The 26,450-nt window shown below is 41.2% G+C and overlaps 3 protein-coding genes across 5 annotated transcripts in view; 2 read left to right on the top strand and 1 right to left on the bottom strand.

Moving 5' to 3' along the window:
• The first annotated feature begins 3,197 nt into the window (after window positions 1-3,197).
• smim1 (small integral membrane protein 1) lies at window positions 3,198-4,626 on the top strand. The gene is made up of 3 exons (XM_021616272.2): window positions 3,198-3,351; window positions 3,694-3,840; window positions 4,160-4,626. Exons 2-3 carry the CDS (start codon window positions 3,743-3,745, stop codon window positions 4,281-4,283), a joined length of 222 nt encoding a protein of 73 aa, XP_021471947.1. The 5' UTR covers window positions 3,198-3,351; window positions 3,694-3,742; the 3' UTR covers window positions 4,284-4,626.
• Window positions 4,627-7,067: 2,441 nt separating this feature from the next.
• LOC110532395 (leucine-rich repeat-containing protein 47) lies at window positions 7,068-18,219 on the bottom strand. Its single transcript, XM_021616270.2, has 7 exons — window positions 17,509-18,219; window positions 16,754-17,230; window positions 15,856-15,972; window positions 14,740-14,855; window positions 9,753-9,855; window positions 8,928-9,017; window positions 7,068-7,805 (listed from the first exon to the last, which is right to left on the bottom strand). Exons 1-7 carry the CDS (start codon window positions 18,070-18,072, stop codon window positions 7,584-7,586), a joined length of 1,689 nt encoding a protein of 562 aa, XP_021471945.2. The 5' UTR covers window positions 18,073-18,219; the 3' UTR covers window positions 7,068-7,583.
• Window positions 18,220-18,320: 101 nt separating this feature from the next.
• Window positions 18,321-26,450, top strand: part of cep104 (centrosomal protein 104) — a 47,195-nt gene continuing 39,065 nt past the window's right edge. For 2 of the 3 annotated variants that reach the window (XM_036988336.1, XM_036988334.1), the window contains exons 1-8: window positions 18,321-18,459; window positions 19,056-19,175; window positions 19,767-19,940; window positions 20,344-20,482; window positions 20,610-20,672; window positions 22,005-22,081; window positions 24,528-24,696; window positions 26,171-26,326. In XM_036988336.1, the coding sequence (XP_036844231.1) occupies window positions 19,063-19,175; window positions 19,767-19,940; window positions 20,344-20,482; window positions 20,610-20,672; window positions 22,005-22,081; window positions 24,528-24,696; window positions 26,171-26,326 (891 nt within the window). In that variant the 5' untranslated portion in view covers window positions 18,321-18,459; window positions 19,056-19,062. Of the gene's footprint in view, window positions 18,460-18,592; window positions 18,753-19,055; window positions 19,176-19,766; window positions 19,941-20,343; window positions 20,483-20,609; window positions 20,673-22,004; window positions 22,082-24,527; window positions 24,697-26,170; window positions 26,327-26,450 lie in introns of those variants that run through there. The other variant, XM_036988335.1, reaches the window with a different exon arrangement.

The raw sequence follows: 26,450 nt of genomic DNA, 5'->3' as shown, positions 1-26,450 counted from the left end.
GAAGACCCAGAGTTACCTCTGCTGCAGAGGATAAGTTCATTACAGTTACCAGCCTCAGAAAGTACAACCCAAATAAATGCTTCACGGAGTTCAAGTAACAGACACATCTCAACATCAACTGTTAAGAGGAGACTGAGTGAATCAGGCTTTCATGGCTGAATTGCCTCAAAGAAACTACTACTAAAGGACAACAATAAGAAGAAGAGATTTGATTTGAAGAAGCACAAGGAATGGACATTAGACCTGTGGAAATATGTCCTTTGGTCTGATGAGTCCAAATTTGAGATTTTTGGTTCCAACCACCGTGTCTTTGTGAGATGTAGAGTAGGTGAGCAGAAGATCTCTGCATGTGTGGTTCCCACCATGAAGCATGGAGGAAGATGTGTGATGAGCTGGCAGGGTAGCCTACTGGATAGAGCGTTGGACTAGTAACTGAAAGGTTGCGAGATTGAATCCCCGAGCTGACAAGGTAAAAATCTGTTGTTCTGCCCCTGAACAAGGCAGTTAACCCACTGTTCCTAGGCTGTCAATGAAAATAAGCATTTGTTCTTAACGGACTTGCCTAGTTAAATAAAGGTAAAATAAAAATTGTGCTTTGCTGGTGACACTGTCAGTATTTTTTTGTTGTAAATAATTCAAGGCACACTAAACCAGCATGGCTACCACAGCATTCTACAGGGATATACCATCCCATCTGTTTTGCGCTTAGTGGAACTATCATTTGTTTTCAACAGGACAATGACCCAGCACACCTCCAGGCTCTAAGGGCTTTTTGACCAAGAACAAGAAGGAGAGTGATGGAGTGCTGCATCAGATGACCTGGCCTCCACAATCACCCGACCTCAACCCAATTCAGATGGTTTGGGATGAGTTGGACCGCAGAGTGAAGGAAAAGCAGCCAACAAGTGCTCAGGATATGTGGGAAGTCCTTCAAGACTGTTGGAAAAGCATTCCTCATGAGGCTGGTTGAGAGTCAGAGTGTGCAAAAAGTGTGCAAAGCTGTCAAGGCAAAGGGTGGCTACTTTGAAAAATCTAAAATATATTTATATATTTGTTGAACACTATTTTTGCTTACTTCATGATTCCAAATGTGTTATTCCATAGTGTTGATGTCTTCTCTATTATTCTACAATGTATAAAATATTACAAATAAAGAAAAACCCTTGAATAAGTAGGTGTTCAAACGTTTGACTGGTCCTGTATATATATCTACAGACAATTCCTTCAACCTCATGGCTTGGTTTTTGCTTTGACATGTACTGTCAACTGTGGGACCTTATATAGGCAGAAGTGTGCCTTTCCAAATGATGTCCAATCAATTGAATTTATCACAGGTGGACTCCAATCAAGTTGTAAAAACATCTCAATGATGATCAATGGAAACAGGATGAACCTGAGCTCAATTTCGAGTCTCATAGCAAAGGATCTGAATACTTAAGTGAATAAGGAATTTCTGTTTTAAAATGTTAATATATATATATATGTATATATATAGGGGTCTCATCTTAATATTGAGGTAGAATAGTAGTTGTGCAGCAGTTTTTCTCTTGTTGCGTCAGTCACTGACATCCACTCAATTAGCCGATGTCAGCAAAAACATTTTTACTTCGGTAATATAGTCTAGCCATTGATTTTGTTAAGTCAGTCTCACTCAGATATCATATTTAAAACTGCAAACATTTCTCTCCACCCTATGCAGAAGTAGTAGAATTGCAGAAAATTAGCTGTTTCACTGCAAATGTTTCTCTCTGCCCCATGGCAGAATTTGTAGAATTGCATGAAATTATTTAACAAATGGCAAAATCTTCTCTCCGCCCCATGGCATTTTAAAAAAATCTCTCCTCTGTCACGAGGGTGGTCATTAAAAATGATTTGCTCGCAACAAAATTTCACTTATGGCCCCCAAAAAACTAGGGCCGGCTCTGACTGCATGTGTCTATATGGATTTGGGTATTCACAGCCGCGAGCCACTGCAGCCTCATGATGAGTTCAGATTTTTTGTGGTCCCCACCCCAATAAAAGTTGTCCATCCCTGGGTTAAGGTTAGCTAAAATGCAAAAAAATTCAAATCTGGACATTCATTTGACAAAAGCTAGATCCCTTCTGTGTAAATGAATCTAACCTGCTACTAAAAAGTGACTTCCGGTCAAAACAAGACCTAGTCAAAACAAGACACTTCGATACAGCTACAACCGGAAGTAACTTTCCGTAGCAGGTTAGGAGAGCATTTTTGCTAACCCAAACCTGTTTCCTAACCTTACCTAATTCCCCTAACCTGCTGCAGAAGTTCTAACCTGTAACAAAAAAGTCACTTCCGGTCGTAGCTGTATTGAAGTGGCGTGTTTTTAGGGAATATCGTAGCAGGTTTTGACTAGTGGTGTATGCGCACAGCAGCTACGACCGGAAGTTACTTTTTCGCAGCAGGTTAGATTAATTTAAGCAGCATGTCAAGATAATTAGGAAAAGGGTTAGTGTTAGCTAAAATGCTCTCCTAACCTGCTACGAGAAGTCACTTCCATCCGTAGCTGTACTCAATCTAGTTACAACTATGGTCGCAGGCTGGTTAGTGCTATCCGGATTCCTTGGGACGTCCCTACCCATAACACTAACCTTACCTAACCCTTACCGTAACCATTTTAAAATTCAACTTCAATGGGGTAATGTCAGAGTTGGGATGTCCCAAGGATCCCGTCGCAGGCCTGGTCACAGGTCAAGTAATCAATCCGTCGATGACATCGATAGGTGTCCCATACAGGCATACAAAATGGAATCTGTCAAAAATGATAAATGCATCCTCTCTTCGACTGTAGCCTGCTACATAAGAGTTGAATTGGGCCAGTTGGCCCACAGTAAAAGTCTACAACAAAAGTAAAAAAAAGCACAGAATATTCAGCAAACATTGCATGGAATGGTGTTGATTAATGTATGACGCATAGCCTTTGTCTGGCAATTGCAATTAGCACTGTAGGCTATTTCAAAACAACCAAAATAGCTAAGTAGGGAAATGTATGTAAACAAAATTGAGGTTTTAACATAGTTTCTTTTTTTTTCTTCATTTCACCACATGGCTATGAGTAAACATGTTGAACATGCCTGTTGAATTATTGACCTTTGCGATGTGAATATTCTGTATGCAGTTATCAAGAAAGATCTGCAGTTACTGTATCTGTAACCGGAGGCAAACACAGAGCACATAATTTTAATTGTGCTTTTATCATTGGAAAGAGCCATAAAACTACTATGGCCTTCTCAATTTATGACCAGGTGATGAATGCTGACTGTGATGAACTCATATATAAAGAGGCATGCCTTCTTCAACACAATATGCCTTCAGTCCTCGAAAGAGCAGTGGTGAGTAGACTGCCAGTTATTTTCTGGTTAAGTTGGGTGATTAGCAATAGGATTTGTTTATAGTTTGAGCCAGTGGGTTTGGGCAAGCTGATCAATGTCCTACAGCTCTAGCCACCTGTTGAGTTTTAATGTGTCATATAAAGACTCATTGAATGATACAATGAGATATAATCAAATAAAACAAATTCAATCATTTATTGAAATTTAAGTAAGCCTATCTGGGGGACTGAATAGGTCTAAATTGATTGTGGTAAGAAAGACCAAATGTCTTTTCACGATATGACCTATTCTATATCCATATTGTGCAACTCCATATTGTGCATCTCTATCTCATCTTTACAGGTTGTTGAAGGAGTAAGTGGTTTCTGCAGTAAATAAAATTCAGGGAAGAATGGCTTCTGACATGGACTCCAATACTGCTGGTGTGCAATACAACCGCTGGAATGAAGACAACATCAATCTGAATGTGGCTGGGACAGGTGTAACGGGGTAAGCTCTGAGGAAGACTCATGACTGGGCGACAGAAGATACAATCAGTGTTCTTACTATTATACGGTACCCGTTTATTAATCACAGGGGATAGGCAATATAAATTATAGTGAATGACAATGTTTTAGGCAGTTCAAGAAACACTTACTTTCAATTAAGGTATATGAAGTTGAAAATTGTATTCAGTGCAGTGTTTCCTACCTTTAATCCTAGTTTATTAACTTTCCCAGATGATGACCCCTTCAGTTTACTGATCGTGTATGGACTGACCCCAACCTGTAATCAGTGGTCATATTATGACATGTTCTGTTCCCCAAAGGCTCTACAACAGATTCTGCACTGGCACCTTGGGCATAGCTATCAAGGTGGCCGGAGCTTTGGCTGCACTGGTGGTTGTTTACGTCATTGGATACGTCACTGGATATTACGTCCACAAATGCTGACCGGCCACTGACCGAAGGACACTCAACAGATGGAATTATGTTGGGATTGCAGTTTGCTTGTTGTAAAGTGATTTTACAGCTTCCCACAGCTTTGTCTTATATGTGAAAAGTCATTGCAATTAAGTCTAAAAACATGAACATAATGTTTGACTTACAGTGCTTGGTATTCAATATGTTCTTGTCACTAAGTGATATCTATTTCAATTGTTTTTTCAAGATTGTACTACAGGGCTTGTTATGTTAGCCTATTCAACTGTATATCAAGGCCATGTGGATTCAATATTTTAATGAAAGGACACAGGCAATACTAATAGTAATAAAAAAGCTGTTGAAAATATGTTAATTACCTGTGTTATTCAACAAACATGGTGTGGTAAATATGCTGTCAACAAGGTTTGCCTCTCTTGACAAAGACTGGATTTTTTAAAATTTAGTTGTCATCTGCAAATATATCAAACCTAATCATCCTTACAAAAATACACTTTAATATTTATTTTCTCACCTCAAATCCTCAAGTCTGTAACGAGAAATAGCTTTATAATCAAACTGTCATAGGGATAAAAAAAAGTCTGTAAATTTGAGCCCTGGACCGGGGTGTAATTTATAGCGGGAAAGGGGGGACATTGCCACCGCTCCCAATATTAGAGGCAAATGTTGTTCTCTGCAATGTTCCCCTCCCCAATGTTGAAGTCAAACCTATGCCCACTGCCCATAGAGGCTGTAATGTCCACAATGTATACTGAACAAAAAAATGAGCTTAAATAAGAGCCCAGAAATGTACCATATGCACAAAAAGCTTATTTCATATTTTGTGCACAAATTTGTTTATATCCCTCTTAGTGAGCACCTTGTACTGGGTACAAAAGAAGGCCCTTTCAAATGTTCACAATGCCACAGACAATTGGCATGCTGACTGCAGGAATGTTCACCAGAGCTGTTGCCAGAGAATGTAATGTTAATTTCTCTACCATAAGCCACATCACAACTGCAGACCACGTGTAACCATGCCAGCCCAGGACCTCCACATCCGGCTTCTTCACCTGCAGGATCGTCTGAGACCAGCCACCCGATGAAACTGAAGAGTATTTCCGTCTGTAATAAAGCCCTTTTGTGAGGAAAAATAATAATTCCGATTGGCTGGTCCTGGCTCACTGTGCCCTCCCAGGCCCACCCATGGCTATACCCCTTCCCAGTCATGTGAAATCCATAAATTAGGGCATAATGAATTTCAATTGACTGATTTCCATATATGAACTATAACTATAATGCTTGAAATTGTTGCATGTTGGATTTATATTTTTGTTCAGTATAAATGACAGTGAAAAAGAAAATCTCACCTAGTTGCTCGACCTCATCAAATCAGCTTTTATTACTCTCCCTCATATATTATTTTTATGGTGGAAATATCTTGCTCCTCAACAGAATTTACATTATGCATTTCATCATCTGATGAGGAAAATAGGGTGGAGTTGACTTTCAAGACCCATTCTGCAATTCTCTGATCCGTATAATATTCTGCATCATTGGGACAAAGACAGTCTATGCCAGTCTTGATGGTATCTTTGTCTTCAGAGTACTGGGATTCTGTTTTAATAGCCGAGTCATCAGAGAAGAAATCTCTCTGCTGTTTTGTTTCACATAGACTGGCATCATGTTTAAGCCTCTCCGTCATCGCCCCGCTGTAGTTGGCACTAGGGTTACTCACATCATTTCTCCGTTGCCTTACTAACGGGTCTGTTGGTGAGAAACTTGATGCCACAGCTGGCTGGGCCCCAAAGGTCCCCTTGGTGCAATGTAGTCTGGAGCGAGTGTCTGGGTTCTGGATGGAATCTTTCGTAGACCTAGTCAACATGGTTAGACTCCTACTAACTAACCCAGCTTTGTTAGACATTTGACAATTCTGAGCATGTTGAGCAACCAGTACCCGAAACACTGTATTTACACTCCTTACACCAGACGTTGACAAGTGTGTGTCTCTGTTGTCTTGTAGTGACCCGGCTGGTCTTGCAGAGAGAAACGGCACATTTGAGCCCTCCGCTTTACCAGCAATGATTCTTGATCCAGTGATGGGGGGCAGAAGGATACTCTGGGTGATAGCGGATGTGCTTGCACGGCCTAGTTTATTTTGAATCATTAAATGCCTAGGACAAGTAAGATATTCAATTGGGTTTGTTATCTTTGGAGCTGGTCTCAGGTTAGCATTCGCTTGAGCAGGGTCTCCTCGTGGAGCATTCGGCCTGTCAATCCGTTGCACATTAATCTCCAAGTACCGCATGTCCTTTTCACTAATGCTTCTCCACCGTGACTTTTTCTCCCTGTTTGTATCGGACCAGGCTTGCTTCTTCTGTACTCTGTAAGTACTTTTCATAGTTCCAATGAATGGGTTGCCTTAAATGGAAGCTTGCATCTTGTGTCGAGAAGTCCAACCCGGTCCTTAACGTATAGGACACCTAACTGAAACTCACTGGCTATTCTTTTATACTGTGTGTGTGTGTGTGTGTCTGAGACATCCCTCTACACACTCCCACCAGCCGTTAATAGACACTTGATATGTAACAGTACCCCACACTTTTTAGTTAACCTGTTAATACCCAAGCAGTTTTACAATTCAGTCAAAGGGCCGTTCACCATGCATACGCATTAACTGACCAATCTCTTTGGGGTTTCCTGTGTCATTGAGGCCAAGCATTCCTGAAATTATCAAGAAAATAGGAGAAATGTTTCTACCCAGAACAAAGCATTGGCTTTCAACATGTGCAATAAAGAAATGCATAACCACTGCGGCCCTCAAGGTTCAATTTATTTGAGAGATCTTTTAAAAATGAGACATTATACACATTCCCTGCTCTTCATTTATTAAAGTGGGTAATGGAAAAAGGTTTTATACTTGTTTCAGTTCACAAATGCTAAAATGTTGTCATTAACTATGTCTACACTCTACAGACCACACAGGCTTGCTACAGACTTTACAGTTATTGTGAGTTGCCTTTAGTGTGTAGCAATATAAAAAATAAGTATACAAAAACTGCAATATTTGAGGTTGGGTAGGTAGGTAGTTGAATTATTCTATACCTTAATACAGCAGAAGCTGTTTGTACGTGCCAAATAGTAATCAAGAACTTTAAGCAAGGGCATAATTACACTATTTCCATGTTTGAGAAATTAGTGGAAGTAATCGGCTTTGCATACCAAGGGAACCCGGCAAACCAAATACATTGAACAGTGGCAACTCAGATACAGTATTGTGATTAACTGTGTGAGACCGTAAGTGTATAAATCAAAAGGCTGGATGTTGCGCAACTACCAAATGACGTTCAGGTCGCCGACATCGGTGCAGAGGTCCGTTTTGGACGGGTAGACGACCTTGAGGTTCCCGTCGGGGTCCACGGTGCGAACCTGCTGGATGACCAGCTCTCCTGAGGTGGTATCATCCGAGGCAGGGACTGGGGGTGAATCAGACTCTCCCTCTGACCCAGCCTCCTCTCTGTGCTCAAATGTGAACTTGTTCAGCTCCGCCATTTTCTGAGAAGGAAACAGAGAGATGTGTTAATTGCTGACCATTGGGACCATATAGATGAAGTCTATTTGAGAAAGTAAACTAGAGCAGGGGTCGCCGCAAATGAGTCATTTTTTAAATGTTTTTTTGGGAGGGATTTTAGTGTTTGGTCAATTTTTTTTTTACTAAAATCACCAAGAATTCCACTAAAATAAAATCTAAATAGGAAATCTGTTCACCAAGTATCCCCACCCCCCACAAAAAAAATAGTCTCAATGTAATCAAGGTATGAAATTGCTATTATAGCCTCAATCTTTACATTCTCTTAATTTTATTTCTTAAGCAATGGCGGCAAATTTTGTTGAAGGTATTGTAAACTTCTCACTAACTTGCCCCACGTTTGTTGACGCAGTAAAATATATAGGGGGAAGTATACAATCCGTCAATGAGATTGTGGAAATATAGGACACGCACTTCCAGAACAGGAAGTCTCATCAACAGTGCAACCTATACTGTGTACAAAACATTAGGAGTGCCATTTCCATTACATATATTTCACCTGGTCAGTCTATGATCCCTTATTGATATCACCAGTTAAATCCATTTTAAATCAGTGTAGGTGAAGGGGAGACAGGTTAAAGAAGGATTTTTATGCCTTGAGACATGGATTGTTGAGGTGTGGCAACTCGAGCAGGAATTAAATCAATTCCAAACTCTCATGACCTGACCTGGATTAAACCCTTATCGGCTGCTATCTTACGACAAGGCTGTTATTGAAACGTGTCTGCTGCTGTGTGTACTGGTGGGTGTATGCAGCTCTAGGGTTGCAGTCGTATTGTGAGCTGTATGTTTAGGCGGTGACACCGTACACCGCCAGGCCACTCACCCCGGGCAGATGAGCTCACTTATTCCACTGAGGGCCAGGATCCAGACGTCAAACCAGCACAACACCCTGAGACTGAGCATGACACCCGGTGTCATGACACTTTTCTGCTCTCGCCAGCCCCCGTGTGTGTCTGACTGATGCATGCATGTGTAAATGTTTAATTCATGCAATCAACAGCTGTATGTGTTATGCATGTGCATTGTAATGTAGGATTCAGTCCTACTGCATGTCTCTTTGTATACAGGGAGAGAGCTGAGCTTACCACTATGAGAGCATCCATCACATCTTTACAGATCTGCAGGCTGGTAGAACTGGTCACTTCTAAGAAAAGCTCCTTAGTCGTCTTCCTGATCTATAATACGGGACAAAGACACAATACATCACTTGTATGTAATATTGTCCCCAGCTAAAGCTGACTATTTTTTATTATCAAATGAATTCAATCTGTAAAGAGGGATGACAGGATAGAGTTGACAGTACGATATCATATCCATCCGGCATTAGAAAATAAATACATTGAATAAATGCAGTGCATTGCCTCTAAACCTATTCCACGTCATATTCCCTTGAATTTATAAGCTACTATCTCGAAATTCAGAATAAGGGATCAGAACTACATTTTAGAATCAGGAAATGTCAGGTAAGACAACACCTAGTTGCGTCATCAACTAATAGTCTTAAAAAGTCAGCGGTTGATTTCAAGGCAAAGTACTATACTCAAGATGAATTTATTGCAACCCGGGTACAAGCATGTTCTCAATTAAGCAAGCAATAAAGATACAGATTTGTTTCTTTATCTGGTGTGGCTGCAATTTAAAGCTTCCAAAGTCAAAGTGCTGGAGGTGTGCAAAGTCTAAGGGAAAGTACAACTCAGCAAGGTTTTAGACTGGATTCTACACTGCTGGGCCTCTATAGGTTGGCTAAATGTAGATACTGAGAACAAATATTTATTATAAATCATAACATTATGACATTTCTATTGGTAGCTGTATTGTGAATTCACTGCTGGATCAGCAAGTGATAAGCGGATGAGTGTGACCTGTAAGAAAGGCACCTGTCTTTGGTCTGATAAAGATCACACACACACCTTGGTTTTCTCGCTGTTGGTGATTGGTGGAAATGAGATCACATGATCCTCTGCATCCACCAGACATGGGTAGAGTTCTTTTCCATCAAGAAGCTGCAGGTATCTGAGTCAAATAAAAAAGTCAAATAACTTTAGCTGAGAAACAATGGCTAGTGTAATATTGTGTAATATTGCCCTCATGCCAACGATGGCTACAATAGCCAACATAACCTTTTCATAAGAGCCCATTGAAAGGTCTACACCCACACTCATGGTGCAGATTGAAGTGGCATTTGAGCTCTTTGAAAACTCCCCAAAATACTGTGTCATGGTATTTAGGTCAACCTTAAAGTAAATTAAAATGAGGTAAGTTATCTAACCTAATCTTGCAAATAACAATGTAATCTTTATCACTTGCCTATATCATGGCAATATCTTTACAGAAAATGGGTGAACAAAACTCAGCTGGGCACAACCATGACACGTCCTAAAAACAACAGTCCACATATTCTCATACACATAAATAAAGGAGTACATCTATTTATTTCAACATGGTTTCTGCATCAAACAGCCTTATGGCGCCCTCCTGTGTTGAATGAGCAACCTAATCATTTTGCCTTTGTTTTGAGCTCCTGAAACTACTGAAGTGCTTGATAAAAACAATGCATTATTGCATAGGACACCACACCAACATACTGTAAATGGAAAATTAAATAGGAATGAATTTATTACTACACCATAACATTTAAAGGGGCAATCAGCAGTTGGTGACATTTTTGACCGATATGTACCCATTGATACATAAAGAATATAACTTATAAATGCCTCATTTTATTTCACCTTTATTTAACCAGGTAGGCCAGTTGAGAACAAGTTCTCATTTACAACTGACCTGGCCAAGATAAAGCAAAGCGGTACGACATAAACACAGAGTTACACATGGAATAAACAAATGTACAGTCAATAAAACAATAAAAACATCTATATACAGTGTGTGCAAATAAATAGGCCATAGTGGAAAAATAATTATAATTTAGCATTAACACTGGAGTGATAGATGTGCAGTTATGTGCAGTTATTACTGCATTGTCGGAACTAGAAGCACAAGCATTTCGCTACACTCACATTAACATCTGCTAACCATGTGTATGTGACAAATAAAATTTGATTTGATTTGAAGTAGAGATACTGGGGTGCAAAGGAGCAAAAAAAATGAATAATATGGGGATGAGGTAGTTGGGTGGGCTATTTACAGATGGGCTGTGTACAGGTGCAATGATCGGTAAGCTGCTCTGACAGCTGACGCTTAAAGATATAAGTCTCCAGCTTCAATGATTTTTGCAATTCATTCCAGTCATTGGCAGCAGAGAACTGGAAGGAAAGGCGGCCAAAGTAGGAGTTGGCTTTGGGGATGACCAGTAAAATATACCTGCTGGAGTGTGTACTACGGGTGGGTGTTGCTATGGTGACCAGTGAGCTGAGAGAAGGCTCTTAGTTTGCTTGTCGTACCCCATTAGAAATCAAAATATAAACTTGTTTTAGTCCAATGTTCGTAAACAAAGTAAATGTAAACAAACACTGTATAGCATCAAAACATGGTTAACTACACTGAACAAAAATATAAATGCAACAATTTCAAAGATTTTACTGAGTTACAGTTCATAAGGAAATCAGTCAATTTAAATAAATTATTTAGGCTCTAATCTATGGATTTCACTTGATTGGGAATACAAATATGCATCTGATGGTCACAGATACCTTAAAAAAAAAGGAAGGGACGTGGATCAGAAAACCAGTCAGTATCTGGCGTGACCACCATTTGCCTCATGCAGCGCAACACATTTCCTTCGCATAGAGTTGATTGTGGCATGTGGAATGTTGCCCCACTCTTGAATTGCAGTGCAAAGTTGCAGGATGTTGCCAGGAATGTGCTGACGTACACATCGATCCAGAACATCCCACACATGCTCAACGGGTGACGTTTCTGCTGCGTATGCAGGCCATGGAAGAACTGGGACATTTTCAGCTTCCAGGAATTGTACACAGATCCTTGCGACATGGGGCCATGTATTAAAGTGCTGAAACATGAGATTATAGCAGTGGATTTATGGCAGAACAATGGGCTTCAAGATCTCTTCACGGTATCTGTGTATTCAAACTGTCATCAATAAAATGCTATTGTGTTCGTTGTCCGTAGCTTATACCTGCCCATACCATAACCCCACCGTTCACAATGTTGACACCATACACGCTGTCTGCCTTCTGCCCGGTACAGTTAAAAACCGGGATTTATCCATGCCAGTGGCCATCGAAGGTGAGCATTTGCCCACTGAAGTCAGATTGCAGTCAGGTCAAGACTCTGGTGAGGATGACGAGCAGGCAGCTTCCCTGAGACGGTTTCTGCTAGTTTGTGCAGAAATCTCTGGTTGTGCAAACCCAAGGTTTCACCAGCTGTCCAGGTGGCTGGTCTCAGACGATTCCGCAGGTGAAGAAGCCAGATGTGGAGGTCCTTTGCTGGCGTGGTTACAGGTGATCTGTGGTTGAGGCCAGTTGGACGTACTGCCAAATTCTCTAAAATGACCTTGGAGGCGGCTTATGGTAGAGAAATTAACAAAATTCCCTGGCAACAGCTCTGGTGGACATTCCTGCAGTCAGCATGCCAATTGCACGCTCCCTCAAAACTTGAGACATCCATGGCATTGTGTTGTGTAACAAGACTGCACATTTTAGAGTGGCCTTTTATTGTCCCCAGCACAAGGTGTGCGTTTCTTTTTCTTCTAGATAGCATGTGTGTAATGGTCATGCTGTTTAATCAGCTTCTTGATATGCCACACCTGATGGATTAACATTATGAGAGAAATAAGCTTTTTGTGCATATAGACAATATCAGGGATCTTTTAATTTCAGCTCATGAAACCAACACGTTACATGTTGCATTTATATTTTTGTTCAGTATATGATTTTGATATCATGGATAGTCAGTCCTTGCATCCATAGCTCTGTCTATGAACTTGAGAGGGATTACATTTTACAATTGCCATCCCTTAGTTTAAAAAAAAAAAAATCACTTTGTTATCGTTTCAACTGCTGATTGGCCCTTTAAAAATGACATTTCACGAGCATCCCCGCATATATTGCGATGAACATGATGCAAGACTTCGCTCTCACACAGTCATACAACGTGGCAGCCACTTGGGGTGTAACGGTTTGACAAACCCACGGTTCAGTAGTATTGCGGTTTGGGGTCACTGTTCGGAAAAATTAAATGCCATTCACAATGTTCCTAGAATTGTCTGTTGTGACCAGATTGTTATGTTGGGCCTCAAGTTTTCAGTCGGACGCTGCGTTTGTAACCATGTGGGAGGTGGGAATTTACCAGCTATGAAGTCATAAACACCAGTTGGATACATTAATGTGATTTGAACTGGTTGATTAACGCAGATTGGCTAATGGCCAACAAGATGCATCCACCATAAACTAAAAGTACATCTATCATGCTTGTAAACAAATGACAGTTCAGAAACCACATTCATGGACCGCTTTTTATAAATAATGTGTTGCTGCATTCAATTGCCGAAAGTGCTGTTATAGAGGACGTTTCCTTAGTAGGTGATGTCAGATGTCACCATGTGGGAGAGGTGGGTGCTCTCGATGATAGACGAGTGTCCCACTAGTAATTACCAGCTGGATGGCCATTCAAGTGGATTTTACCTAGTCGTATGTGATAAATTCCCACTTCCATCTTGGTTACAAACACATGACACTGTTTCCTTCAGTGCCATATGAGTACTTGCCCCCGTTATGAGTGTCACGTGTCTACAGCACGATACATCCCCCCCCCCCCCCCGGGGAAATGTGATGGGCTGTCACTGTTAAGTAAGCGCAAAACAGGGTGCATTGGCTTATTCATTGAAAACATTGGCTTGGCTTATTTAGAGCGGGTATCGCTATGCTGAAATTGGTGCAAGAGGAAAATTCGTAACGTGGTTTGAGCAGTTTCACAAGGTGCTCCCTGAAACCCCCCATTTTTAACCACAGAATGGGCACATATCTACAGCTATAAACCAAAAACTGTAAGAGCCTACTTATCTCTCTTGTAATTTATTTGGTCCAGTCAGAATCAGCTGCCAAGGGCCGCTTGAATGCAGAGGGGAGACGTGTTGTGTTGTTGTTTCTTTGCGTTTCCGTCTTGCTCCGGTATACTGGGGTGATGTCGGCTTAAATGTGTCAACATATTTGAGGTGTTGGCAGCTGCATAGGTTATTCTCGTTGAGTGTGGCGACATACTGTCAACGTTTTATCCACAACTCTCTGTCCATCGCCATTGTTATCTACTGGGAAGCCAAAATGTTCCCAAACTGGAAATTTAAACGATGATGGAGGATCCTTCAATTCTGGTTTATTGACCCCACCACTCACCATCGTACAGAACTAGTTCCTGGCTGCGTCTCATAAAGGACCGTTTAGCCTATAGGCCTAGCTTTAATTGTGTTTTTTGTTTTGTTTTCATTCGGATTCACAGTGTGGACCGAACCGAGAACCCGTACAAAACGGTTTGGTACGAATACGTGTACCGTTACACTCCTAGTAACCACGGGACCAAAACAGTGGAGAAGTTTTGCCTCGCGCTCTTAGTTGTTGCGGAAATTGACTCACTATGCTGTTTATTTGTGCATCTACATATCGCTGACTCTACCTTTAAGAATGCTGGCATCAACCCAGAGGCCACTTAGCGATTTTTTTTTGCCCCCTCCTTTTAATAACAAAACAAAAAAGAATGGGCATCAAGCCGACTGCAGCTTTGGGCTGCGTTTCCGATTCTACATCCTCCAGAAGTGTGCACTTTTATACTTCCTGTCATGGATTTGTAATCATTTGCGGTATAGAGTTTCCATCATTGTTAAATCCATGAAGGGAAGTTTGCAAATATACACTTTGGAAGAAGAGTGCAGAATCTGGACTCACCTATACTTTCAGCTCTGCCTTAAAGACAGGTGTTTATACTCACTTGTGGAGGCCAGACACATTCTGCCTCTTCCTCTGTTTCCTCTGGTCCTCTGCCTCTAGCTGCAGCTGCCTCATCAGCTCCACCGCAGTCATCTCCTTACGGCCCAGAGGGACTATCTAGTAAACAACATTTTATGATAGGGAGTTTATGAGAAATGTATGCTCCTTTCAAAAGATAATTTGCTTGCTTAAATAACCGTGAATGTGACAGAAATGCATTGACACAAACCTGAATGCAATTTCTGAATATAATGATTTGTTCATATGCCAAGAGCGACAGGCAACAACCAGTAACAATTATTTTGTGTTCAAACTGTTGAGGTGAAGCCGCATGAAGGTCTTTCAATAACAGACTGATGTCACTATAACAGGCTTGTTGCCTGGCGTTGGCGTAAAATATGTTTAAAAGGATCATGAATTATTAAGAACGGAATAATGTTATGGATCACAGCTACTGATTAAAACTGTCCTTCAAAATACTGGATTCTACTCAAAACTGGATTCTACTCAAGAAAACCGAGGTATTATGTTTAATAGAAAGAGAGCCTTGTTATGTTCTCCAGAAACATTTGAGACTGCCTGCATAAACTACTTGAACGAAGACATGGAACAAGGTCTTGATAAATGTCATCATAAACCAATCAAGTGAGAAGAGTTTAAAAATACCTTGGAAAACACATAGAAGCTAGGAATGGGGGCGGGGGTAGCTGGGTAGTTAACGTTAACTAGCACTAGAGTAGGCTGTACCTGCGGCAAAACTCTGGCATTTCTCATCCTATTGTTTGTTCTCCATCTTCTTTTTAAAATGGTGAGCCAACATGTTTTGGGGCGCTTTGATCTCAAAATTCTCATGGCTCTCTTGTCTCTCTTCAGCAGACATACTGTAGTGAGCAATACATTTGAAATATATATTGAATCGCAATACATATTGTGTCGGCACCTAAGTATCGTGAGGTCCCTGACAATTCCCAGCCCTAATATAAGCTCAAGAAGTTAGTCATAGTAAATGTGTCAGATGTAAAAGTGTTTTTTTAATTCCATCTCAGAGCGACTTACATTTTGAGAATTTGTGGCCGTCTAACATTGTATGAGCAAAATGTCATGCAATGTGTCATACCTTTAACATAGGAGGTGTTCTGGCATCATACATGAGAGGTCCCTTGAGTAGCTGCATGTCGTGTGTTGCGATGGTCGCAGTTGTCCTTTTACCACATAGGTCATCGTGAAGTTTGGTCTAAAATACAATAGGTAAGAGAAAGAGTGGTGAAAACGGAATAATGCAAAAGAGACTTAACGATCATATATTATGTTACATAGCCTATCGAGGATGGTGTCAATTTATGAGCTTGCACAGTGGTGTAAAGTACTTAAGTAAAAATACTTTAAAGTACTAATTAAGTAGTTTTGGGGGGTATTCCTAAAGAAAATAATGTAGTTTTTACTTCATTCATTTTCCTTGACGCTGAAAAGTAAAATTTAACAAAAAGTTACATTTTGACAGGAAAAACGACCAATTCATGCACTTATCAAGAGAACATCCCTGGTCATCCCTACTGCCTCTGATCTGGCAGACTCACTAAACACAAATGCTTAGTTTGTAAATTATGTTGGAGTGTGCCTCTGGCAATATGTAAATAAAACATTTACACATTGTGCCATCTGGTTTGCTTAATATAAGGATTTTGAAACGATTTATAATTAAATTTTTTACTAATGATACTTAAGTCAATTTAAAACAAAATACCCAGTAAAAGTTTAAAAGTAACTTTCACTCGAGTCATTTTCTATTAAGGCATCTTTACTTTTACTCAAGTATGACAATTGAGTACTTTTTCCACAACTGAGCTTGAGTTTATTTTGTAGCGTGTTCTTAGTCTGTTTCTGCATTCACAAACTACTAGCCTACATAGTTTCCTTGCCAAATATGACTGTCAAATACCGCAACATAGAAGTTGACTAACGCAGAAACAGTCTGGAACCAAGGCTAACGTGTTCTCATCTCTGAACAGCATTACCTGCGCAACCAGGAACCTCTTGAGCGCATTCCCGGACCTGAAGTTCATGCCTCTGACCACACAGCACACCAAGTACGGCCTCACGTCCTTCAGTTCATTGGCCACCTTTACAGTGAATGCCCCTGGGTTGTCAGACACATGAAGCACTTTCACCACCAGCCGGTTCATCTCATCCACCTCATCCTCCTCCTCCTCGGTCTTCTTCTTTTTCTGCTTGCGCTGCTTTTTGGTCTGGGTCTTCTCTGCGTTCCGGCCCCCGTCGGCCTTATCCCCATCGGCCTGCTTGCTGCCTTTGCCTTTCCCTCGGCCACCAGCCCGAAGGTAGTCCAGGATGGACTTGGTCTGGCAACCGTTGACCATCTTCTCCAGTCGCTTGTCTTTGAGTTTGTTTCCTTTGAAGTTGATCTCCTTCAGTTTGGAGCAGTCACTCAGCTCGTAGGGGATGTCACTGAGCTTGTTGTTGGATAGGTCCAAAACCTGAGGAAAATTGTATATTTGTTATCATAGTTGAAATAAGATGAAATAAGATTAATAACCAAATGGGGCTTATCCTGGTCTCAGGTGTCTCACCATCGGTGAGGCCTTGTGCCAGGAAAATGTTAAGACAGTCTCCGGTTTAATACAATGTCGATAAGATTAACTGAGAGCTACCCTGTCAATCACGACCATAATTCAGTAGGAATAGACAAGAGGTATTAATGAAGTCATGCACATTTTTGGTAGCAGTGGGATTATGGATTATTTCAGCTACAAACTTTTAGAGCAGATAGCTTGTGAACATCTCCACTCAGCTCTTCTATGGAATTCTCAGAGGCGATGACAGTGCTGAGGAGATCCAGGCGATAAAGGTCATCAGGGAACCGAGTGATGTCATTTTTGGAGATGTTGATGGTAGAGAGTTTCGTGCAACGACACAGTCCATCTGGTAGTGACTCGATGTTGTTGCAGCTCACGTTGAGTGTATTGAGATCGCTTAGCTGGGTTATCTCTTCAGGCAAAGCTTTCAGGTTGTTAACTGAAATGTCGAGGACTTTCAGGGACTTCAGATTTCCAATGGTTTTTGGAATAGAGGAGAGCTTATTCCTACAAAGAATCAAGCTCGTAAGGGTGGTCAGATTCTGTATGTCTCCGTGAATCTCTGTCAAACTCGGACATTGGATGATTTCTAGGTAATTTAGGAGCTTGAGAGAATAGATTGCGGAACACAGACCTCCATTCGAGGATATCTTTTCATCGATAACTGCACCTTGCAGGACCAATTCGCGTCTTTTCTCTTTTGAGGCTTTCTCAATTTCTGGCCAACTCTCTTGACTATCCATGCTGCTACACCAGACCCGGAAAAGGAAAACTCATGCCACCCGGTAACACTTGAGCACAGACGCTTTAAGCCACCCGGTAACACTTGAGCACAGACGCTTTAAACGACCCGGTAACACTTGAGCACATACACTTTAAAATGTCTATCTGCCGAATGGAAGACGCAGTGAAATATGCATCGAGCAGTGGAGATGATATGCGCAGTGCACGTGCAGACTGGATACTCAAAAATATTTTTTTAATTGATTAAAAACTTCATGGACCACAGTCCTTCGCGGTGAGACGATGGTCCGGCACATGCGCACCTTAGCTTACTAGTTGTTGTCAGCGGTGGTTATGGAGATGAAATGGGACTTGGGCAAGCTGTCAACATTTTTGTAATGTTCATGGTAAGATATCTTTGATATATTTGTGGTAACACTATACTTCAATAGGAAATACGTTGTATTCAAACGGTGGTTTTATTGTGCATCCGGTGTCACTACATTTATGTGAATTCAAGGTGTTTTACGTTACCATTCTAAGTAGGAACGAGTTAGCTAACGTTAGCTAGTTACAATGAGCTAGCTAGCCTGTCTTTTACTCGCGCTGTCATCGCTCCAAGTTCATTCCTTCCCACCCCAGGGACGTCAGAAGCAAGCAAGCAATGCGATTCCATATAGCTAAGACGGAGTATTGAAATGTATGCTATTGAACTCATTTGTTTAGGGGCATAAATTTGATATTAAATGCCAGAATGATATGAAAATTAAATGGCAGAATGATATCCCAAGTTCACCTACACATCTAATATTGTGTCCATTGTAGAGTAGTGTAGCTGTCAAGGTTTATCTCAATCCCAGGGTGAATATTGCTGTCAGTCTTCCATGGTTTATGAGTATAGGTAGCTAGCTAATTACTGTGCCAATCTATTTGATAGTGAAAGGTGCTTCAGATGATATTCAGTTGTAGATTGTTATGTTTCTCCAAATTTGAAATTGTGCAGCAGCAGGATGCCCCGGAAGATAGGATTCACCCTGGTCAGTTCCTCTGGACATGAAGATCATTTCAGTGCCAAGGAGCTGATGGTCCATGCACCAACGGTCAATGGCTGGAGATCTGCCAGGTAGACACTCTCTCTCACACACACACTCTCTCATGTGCGCCTGCCATATGCAAGTGTCCCAAAGCCTCCGAAGGCCACTTCGACCAAGGCTGCAGGCTCCAGAGCGAAGTGTTATCCTAACACACACTGCAATATGTTTGGAGTTTGTGCAATTTCATACAAAAAATAGCAAGGATTGCCAAATTATATGACATGTGCGTTTGTTTGTCTGATTTCGAGGCTTGACGCATGAAACAAATGAAATACTTTCCGAATTAAATGTTTAACTGTTACTGACCTTTATATTTAGTTAAACAACAGGTGGAATTTCATGCTTCTTTTATTATTTAAATGTAGAACATGAATTGTGTCATTCAAGTCAGGAGTGTGTCCTGAAGTTGATGGGTTTATTGATCCCCTCACCACTCTTTTGAAGTTATCTTCTGAGTTTTGTCACCAACACGTGACAACTGAGGGTCCTCCAAACGAGTTTGTTGGGGCGAGGGGCTGGTTTGAGATTCACACACGCACACACTGCTTTTGGATCTGTTTTTCAGTAATGTACTGTAAGGGCAGTACTAGAACTACCAACCTCACTGTTTCTTTCCACAGGTTCTGTCCATACCCTCAGCAGGTCACTTTGCAGTTGCCAGAGCGGAGTCGGGTCCGTAAGCTGCAGCTGCTTGCCCACCAGTACCTGATCTCAGGCAAAATAGAGTTTCACATCGGGGACCGATTACTAGAGGCTGACTCACCTGGTCACTCTGGGCACCTCCGCAGGCTAGGGTGAGTCAGTAGAACCAGCCAAAAGAGATGTCTGACCGACACAGACAAGGCACCAAAAGCAAGAAACTGAGCTGAAACAGAGAGGGAGTATCTGAACTCTTCTGATAGAAAATGTGTTTTTTCTGTTGCAAAACATTTTGCTATGGTGTACCCTAATGTATATGAGTCTGGCTTAGTTGGTTGTCATGTTTCTATGGAGCATGGTGCTGTGAACAGAAAGGTTGTTGGTTCTACCTGACACACACATTGTAATGAATATAGATGCTGAACTTCATCATCTGTTATTTCTAAGTAACTATATTACTATTATGATATATAGGCCTACATTTTCATCATATTTACTGCTTTGTTGTTACAAGAAAGGTGCACAGTAATAGAAATTGATATGCAACCTTTGCCATAGGTATGTTTCTTTATCAGACAATGAGAAAACAGGCTTCAAAGCCCGGGAGCTGAAGTCTGTTCACGTGGATGCCATTGGAACATACCTCCGTATAACCTTTCACAGAAACCATGTCAACTGCTACAACCTTTACAACCAGGTACTCCACTATGAAGTCATAAAGTCATTCCCCTTAACCTGTTTATTTGACTTACATACTACCACATTCATATCATTTTATAGTTTATTTGATTTATTTTTTCATCAACTTTTGTTTATCATTTCAGGTTGCATTGGTTGCCATTAATGTTTTGGGAGATTCTGTGGATGGCACTGCTGTTGACACAATTGTAAGTGGTCGCTCTTTAACGTGTGTGAGTGTTCTGTCATGTTTAATGTTACTGTATATTTAAGGTGCAGTACTACTGTGAAACACCAGAATGCGCTGCTGTGCTAGTATTTGTGTGAGCCTGCCAACCTGAAGTAAATTTCTTGATAGGCTGCGCTACTAAAAACATCTATTTGATTTCATTACTTGTCCATAAGCATTTAACCCACAACGGTGAGTATGGCTACTGTAGAACCATATACACATTATATACCTACATTTTTCTGCAGATAATCATGGTCGATATTTCTGAATATTGTGGACTTGCCTAGTTAAATAAAGGTAAAATAATGGATAAAAGCGTCTGCTAAATGGCATATATTTTATTGGTGTTATGTGTTTCCACAATATGTATTTATGTATAGAGAGAATTTCCACTGTTTTATATATTCAAACTGTGTGTCAGTGTATGTTTACAAAATGCACACAGACTACAGTTTGCACACAAACACAGTGTTTGCATGGTGGTCACTGTGTGTGCCTGTATTGGCATCTGTGGTGTGTGCGCTGCTTGCCCTGACAGGCGTGGGGCAGGAATGTGGTAATCCGACTCCGAGGGCAGAGTAATCACAGAGGAGGCCTTAGCCACTGTAATCAGATAAACCTGCGGACGGACAGCCCCTGGAAGAGAGTGGCCCAGCTCCTGGGGGGGAAGTTTCCCCTAGCTGCAGATATAAGATCAGCTTCCCCTCCCCAGTCCTAACCTTAACCATTCATGTGGAAAATGCAAAGCTGACCAAAGATCAGCGTCTAGGGGCAACTTTCTCCTATACCAAGTGGCCCAGCCTTACCTCTCCAACACACAGATAGGCAGATTCCACGGTTCAAGCTTCACATTGTCACTCTCTAATCCAACTCTTAGGCACCTCCACCCGGCCACAGTGTTAGCTTGCCTGGTTATCTCTCAGGGAGTTTAGTTTTCTTACTGCTGCATGTATGTTGTGATTGTACAGGGAAAGCCTATAGAGTGACTTTGAAGTATGTGGAGTGAGAACTGGTTGTATCATTGACATACTACTTGTGGTAGATCACCTAACTCTGTGGTGTTGTGGCACTGATGACTTGCCTCATCAAGTATTATACAGAGTTGAGTAGTCCTCTTATCAAGTCCATGTTACTTACTGTTCACTCTCTTGTTTACCACTAGACTATGCTCCATTCCTGTATCCATAATAATGACTCTGTTAACAGTGGTTGTGTGTTTTGCTGAGCAGATGACCTGTCTGGGCCTTATGGCTGTGTGTTTTGCAGCCTGTCATTGAGGGAGGTTAATTGTACCTCTGTTTGCCCTCAGCCTAGCAGAGAGCAACTGATTGAGCACTACCTCAACATTAGTCAACACGAGACCGCCTTGGATGGAACATACATGGGGTAAGGGTTGAAGGCTCAAGGCGCATTGTACTGTGAAGTGCTCTGTGACAATGCTGTTTAAACAAAACATTAGCCTTGAAGTTGATGTATGATTACCACTCAATTTGCCATTTCCATTTTACAGTTTTTCTCTTTAGCTTGGACTATAGTCTGTTAACAGTAGATCTGGCTAATGTAGAACCCAGGAACTGATGCATCAATTGGAATAGTTGTCAATTTGTCACTCTGAGACTCCAAGATGTCATTCACATTTTTAGAAAAACAAATCAATATCCCATAGATCAGGGGTAAGCATCTAGATTCAGCCTCGGGACAATTTTTTTCTTGGAGCCGATGGTCGGGGGACCGGAACATAATTATAATATTTTGTTCACTTTAAATTGACCACAACTACTGTAAGCCCAAAAAGAGAGAATTTCATACCTTGAATACATTGAGACAATCTTTTTTTTTTTTTTTGTGGGAATACTTGGTGAACAGATTTCCTAAATTAAACACATTTTTTGCTGAATTCCTAGTGATTTTAGTTTTTGAAGAAAAACGAAAATCCTAAATATACTTCCTGACTTTATTGTCCCCATGTTTTTATTTTTTTGCAGTGTCATGTACACGTTTAAATACAAAACAAAATTGACAATACAACTTTCATAAGTTACATACCAATAAAACATGTTTTTTTTTTTTAAGACTAGCCTGCTGGCCTTACTGCGTCGATAGGAACATTAGCCTGAGCTATTTAAGAGGGATATCACACCTGGCACAAATGATTGTCTAGTTCTGTTTTTCCTGCTGAGGGGTGCCCTATACCTGCGCCCAGAGGAGAGTAGTTCAAAGTCCGGGTACAGGGGGTGGCTTTGTGAGGCTTGCGGTGGGCCCTGACCTTAAAGATCTCATCCAGGCCTGTCTGTTTGACTCCAACTACCTTGCTTGCTGTGGTAATAATCCTTCTCAGCATATTTCTCTGGCTGACAGTGGCATTGCCAGACCAACAAACAATACAAAAAGTTAAAATACTCTCAAGGAAAGATTTGTAAAACAGTATAGTACAGTCTACATTAAAAGATCCTAGCTTTTTGAGCAAGTACAGTCTCTGTTGGCTCGTTGTAGATCAGGTCTGTACATTTACTCCGCTGAAGCTTATTGTCCAAGAGGACACCCAGGTATTTCTATTCCTCTACAATCTCTATATTCTGACCTCTGATAGATGTTGCAGAGGTAGGTGTTGTACACTTCCTGAAGTCTATTCACATCTCTTTGGTCTATATATATACAGTACCAGTCAAAAGTTTGGAAACACATACTCATTCAAGGGTTTTTCTTTATTTTGACTATTTTCTACATTGTAGAATAACTATAAAATAACACATATGGAATCATGTAGTCACCAAAAAAGTATCCACCCTTTGCCTTGATGAAAGCTTTGCACACTCTTGGCATTCTCTCAACAAGCTTCATGAGGAATGCTTTTCCAACAGTCTTGAAGGTGTTCTCACATATGCTGAGCACTTGTTGGCTGCTTTTCCTTCACTCTGCGGTCCAACTCATCCCCCAAACCATCTCAATTGGGTTGAGGTTGGGTGATTGTTGATGCCAGGTCATCTGATGCAGCACTCCATCACTCTCCTTCTTGGTCAAATAGCCCTTAGCCTGGAGGTGTGTTGGGTCATTGTCCTGTTGAAAAACAAATGATAGTCCCACTAAGCGCAAACCAGATGGGATGGCGTATCGCTGCAGAATGGTGTGGTAGCCATGCTGGTTAAGTGTGCCTTGAATTCTAAACAAATCAGACAGTGTCACCAGCAAAGCACCATCACACCTCCTTTATGCTTCACGGTGAGAACCACACATGCCGAGATCATCCGTTCACCTACTCTGCGTCTCACAAATACACAGTGGTTTCAACCAAAAATTGCAAATTTGGACTCATCAGACCAATGGACAGATTTCCACTGGTCTAATGTAAATATCTCATGTTTCTTGGCCCAAGCAAGTTTTTATTCTTCTTACTGGTGTCCTTTAGTAGTGGGCTTGAGTTTATTTTGGGATGCAAAGAAACCAATACTAAAGGACACCAATAATAATAAGAAGAGACTTGCTTGGGTCATGAAACCAACCGCAGTTTCTTTGTGAGACGTGGTGTAGGTGAAGGAAAAACAGCCAACAAGTGCTCAGCATATGTGGGAACTCATTCAGAGAATGCCAAGAGTGTGTAAAGCAAAAGAAAAACGGCTCCCTGCCATAGATGTTAAAAATCATATTTTTTTAACAATACTGATGATCCTTGGGAGTTGTGTTGTGACTCAACATGTAAAGAATGTGTTTAACTAATCACTCACTTTCAGATAACATTTTGAATAGCTAATTGGGGTACATTGTTATCTAAAAGTGTGAAATTAAGCTCTGGTCTCTGCATTAAAAGTGGCTCTATCCCATTGTTTTTGTTCAGTAAGTGTGACTCCATCTCTCCTCTGGATGACCTGGCTTTTGACATGTACCAGGACCCCGAGGTAGCCCACATCATCCGCCTGCTGGATGACAAGAAGCAGGAGATGGTCCGTCAGGAGAGATACGAGTTCGCCAAAACACTCAAGCAGGCAATCGCTGACCTGCAGAAGGTACTTCTAGGGTCTTCTGTGTGAAAATTGAACAAAATACTCAATAGCCTGACCCCCCCCCCCCCCCATTGGCCCATGTGTAGATCTGAAAAGATGTATTGCATAGTTAGATTCACGTAATATGACGGAAATTCCACCTAGCCTATCAGAGGTTGAGGTGGAGTGCCATATTGCCTATACAGTACCTACCTATTCATCTACATGAAGTGCTTAGGGGTAGGGGAGAAAAGTGTTGTTAGAAGCACAAGCAAGAAGTTTGACATTGAAACAGTACACGGATATGCTATCTTTGCATTACAAATGGACACATAAAGTATACTCCATATCACATCTTGTGAGTGAATTCAGACGCCACCCCGTAGCCAAAGAACTTCCCAAACCCAATTCCAATCCACTTGTACGCCTGGCCAATTAGCATTGCATGCTCTGCTGTTGCCAAGGTGGTCAAACCGAAACTCTTCTACCATAGCCTCTTGAGGGCATAACTCACACCAATGTAGGATTTATAGAAAAGGCAATTACTTAATATTGTGCTTCCGAGTGGCGCAGCGGTCTAAGGCACTGCATGTCAATGCAAGAGGCTGAATCACATCTGGCTGTGATTGGGAGTCCCATAGGGCGGCACACAATTCGCCCAGCGTTGTCCGGATTTGGCCGGGGTAGGCCGTCATTGTAAATAATAATTTGTTCTTAACTGGCTTGCCTAGTTAAATAACGGTTGAATATTGTCACATACTTCAAATATATCTACTACTAATTGTCTTTCACATCAGTAGCTGTGTTACCCATATAATTTTATATGTGTGTTACCTGGCACCGAACTAGCAAGCTTGCTCAGTTCTATGGAATTTCCCTGTAAAATGATGCATTGGACTGGAACCTCTGGTCTCTGTCCTAAGTGGCACCCAGTGTTATTGACTTGTTAATTGTTTACTCCATGTGTAACTCTGTGTTGTCTGCTCATACTGCTATGCTTTATCTTGGCCAGGTCGCAGTTGCAAATGAGAACTTGTTCTCAACTAGCCTACCTGGTTAAATAAAGGTGAAATAAAAAAATAAAAAAATAAATAAAAATTCCCTATGTACTGCACTACTTCCCTATGGGCCCTGGTCATAAGTAGTGTACTATAAAGTTATTAGGGTACCATTTTGGAAATTGACAGCGGTAAAATATCCAGTTCGTAAATGTTAAAGATTCCATCCATGGAATACCATGATGCCCTGTGGGCATGGCAATGCCCCGTTGCATACTAACCACAATTGAAGGAGAATTTGCTCAACATTTATTTTATGCAGTCATGTTGAACAATAATAGATAGTTTGCCACTTCCTTCCAACATCTAGGCCTTTAGTTGTCCATTCATGGACATTAAAATATTTAATCACAAAAAAAAGAATAAAACATACTCTGTTTCTCTTTCTCCATCCTCTCTCCTCTTTCTTCCTTCTGTCCCCCTGTGTGACTGTGGGCTAGGTAGGAGAACGTCTGGGCCGATATGACGTGGAGAAATGCTGTGCCATAGAAAAGGAGGACTATGACACAGCCAAGAAGAAGAAGGAGCAAATGGAGGAGTACAGGATGACGGTGTACCATCAACTAGAGGTCCACAACCTACTGGACATGGGCATGGTGAGTGGCTCAATGTGGCTTCTTCAGTCATTTGAATTGTTGTGACTGGAAATGTACACTATATATACAAAAGTATGTGGACACCCCATACCCGTTGCTGACAGGTGTATAAATTGAGCACACG

This window comes from Oncorhynchus mykiss, chromosome 9 (genome assembly GCF_013265735.2).
Source record: "Oncorhynchus mykiss isolate Arlee chromosome 9, USDA_OmykA_1.1, whole genome shotgun sequence".
Lineage (NCBI taxonomy): Eukaryota > Metazoa > Chordata > Actinopteri > Salmoniformes > Salmonidae > Oncorhynchus > Oncorhynchus mykiss.
This window is presented reverse-complemented; position numbering and strand designations above follow the sequence as displayed.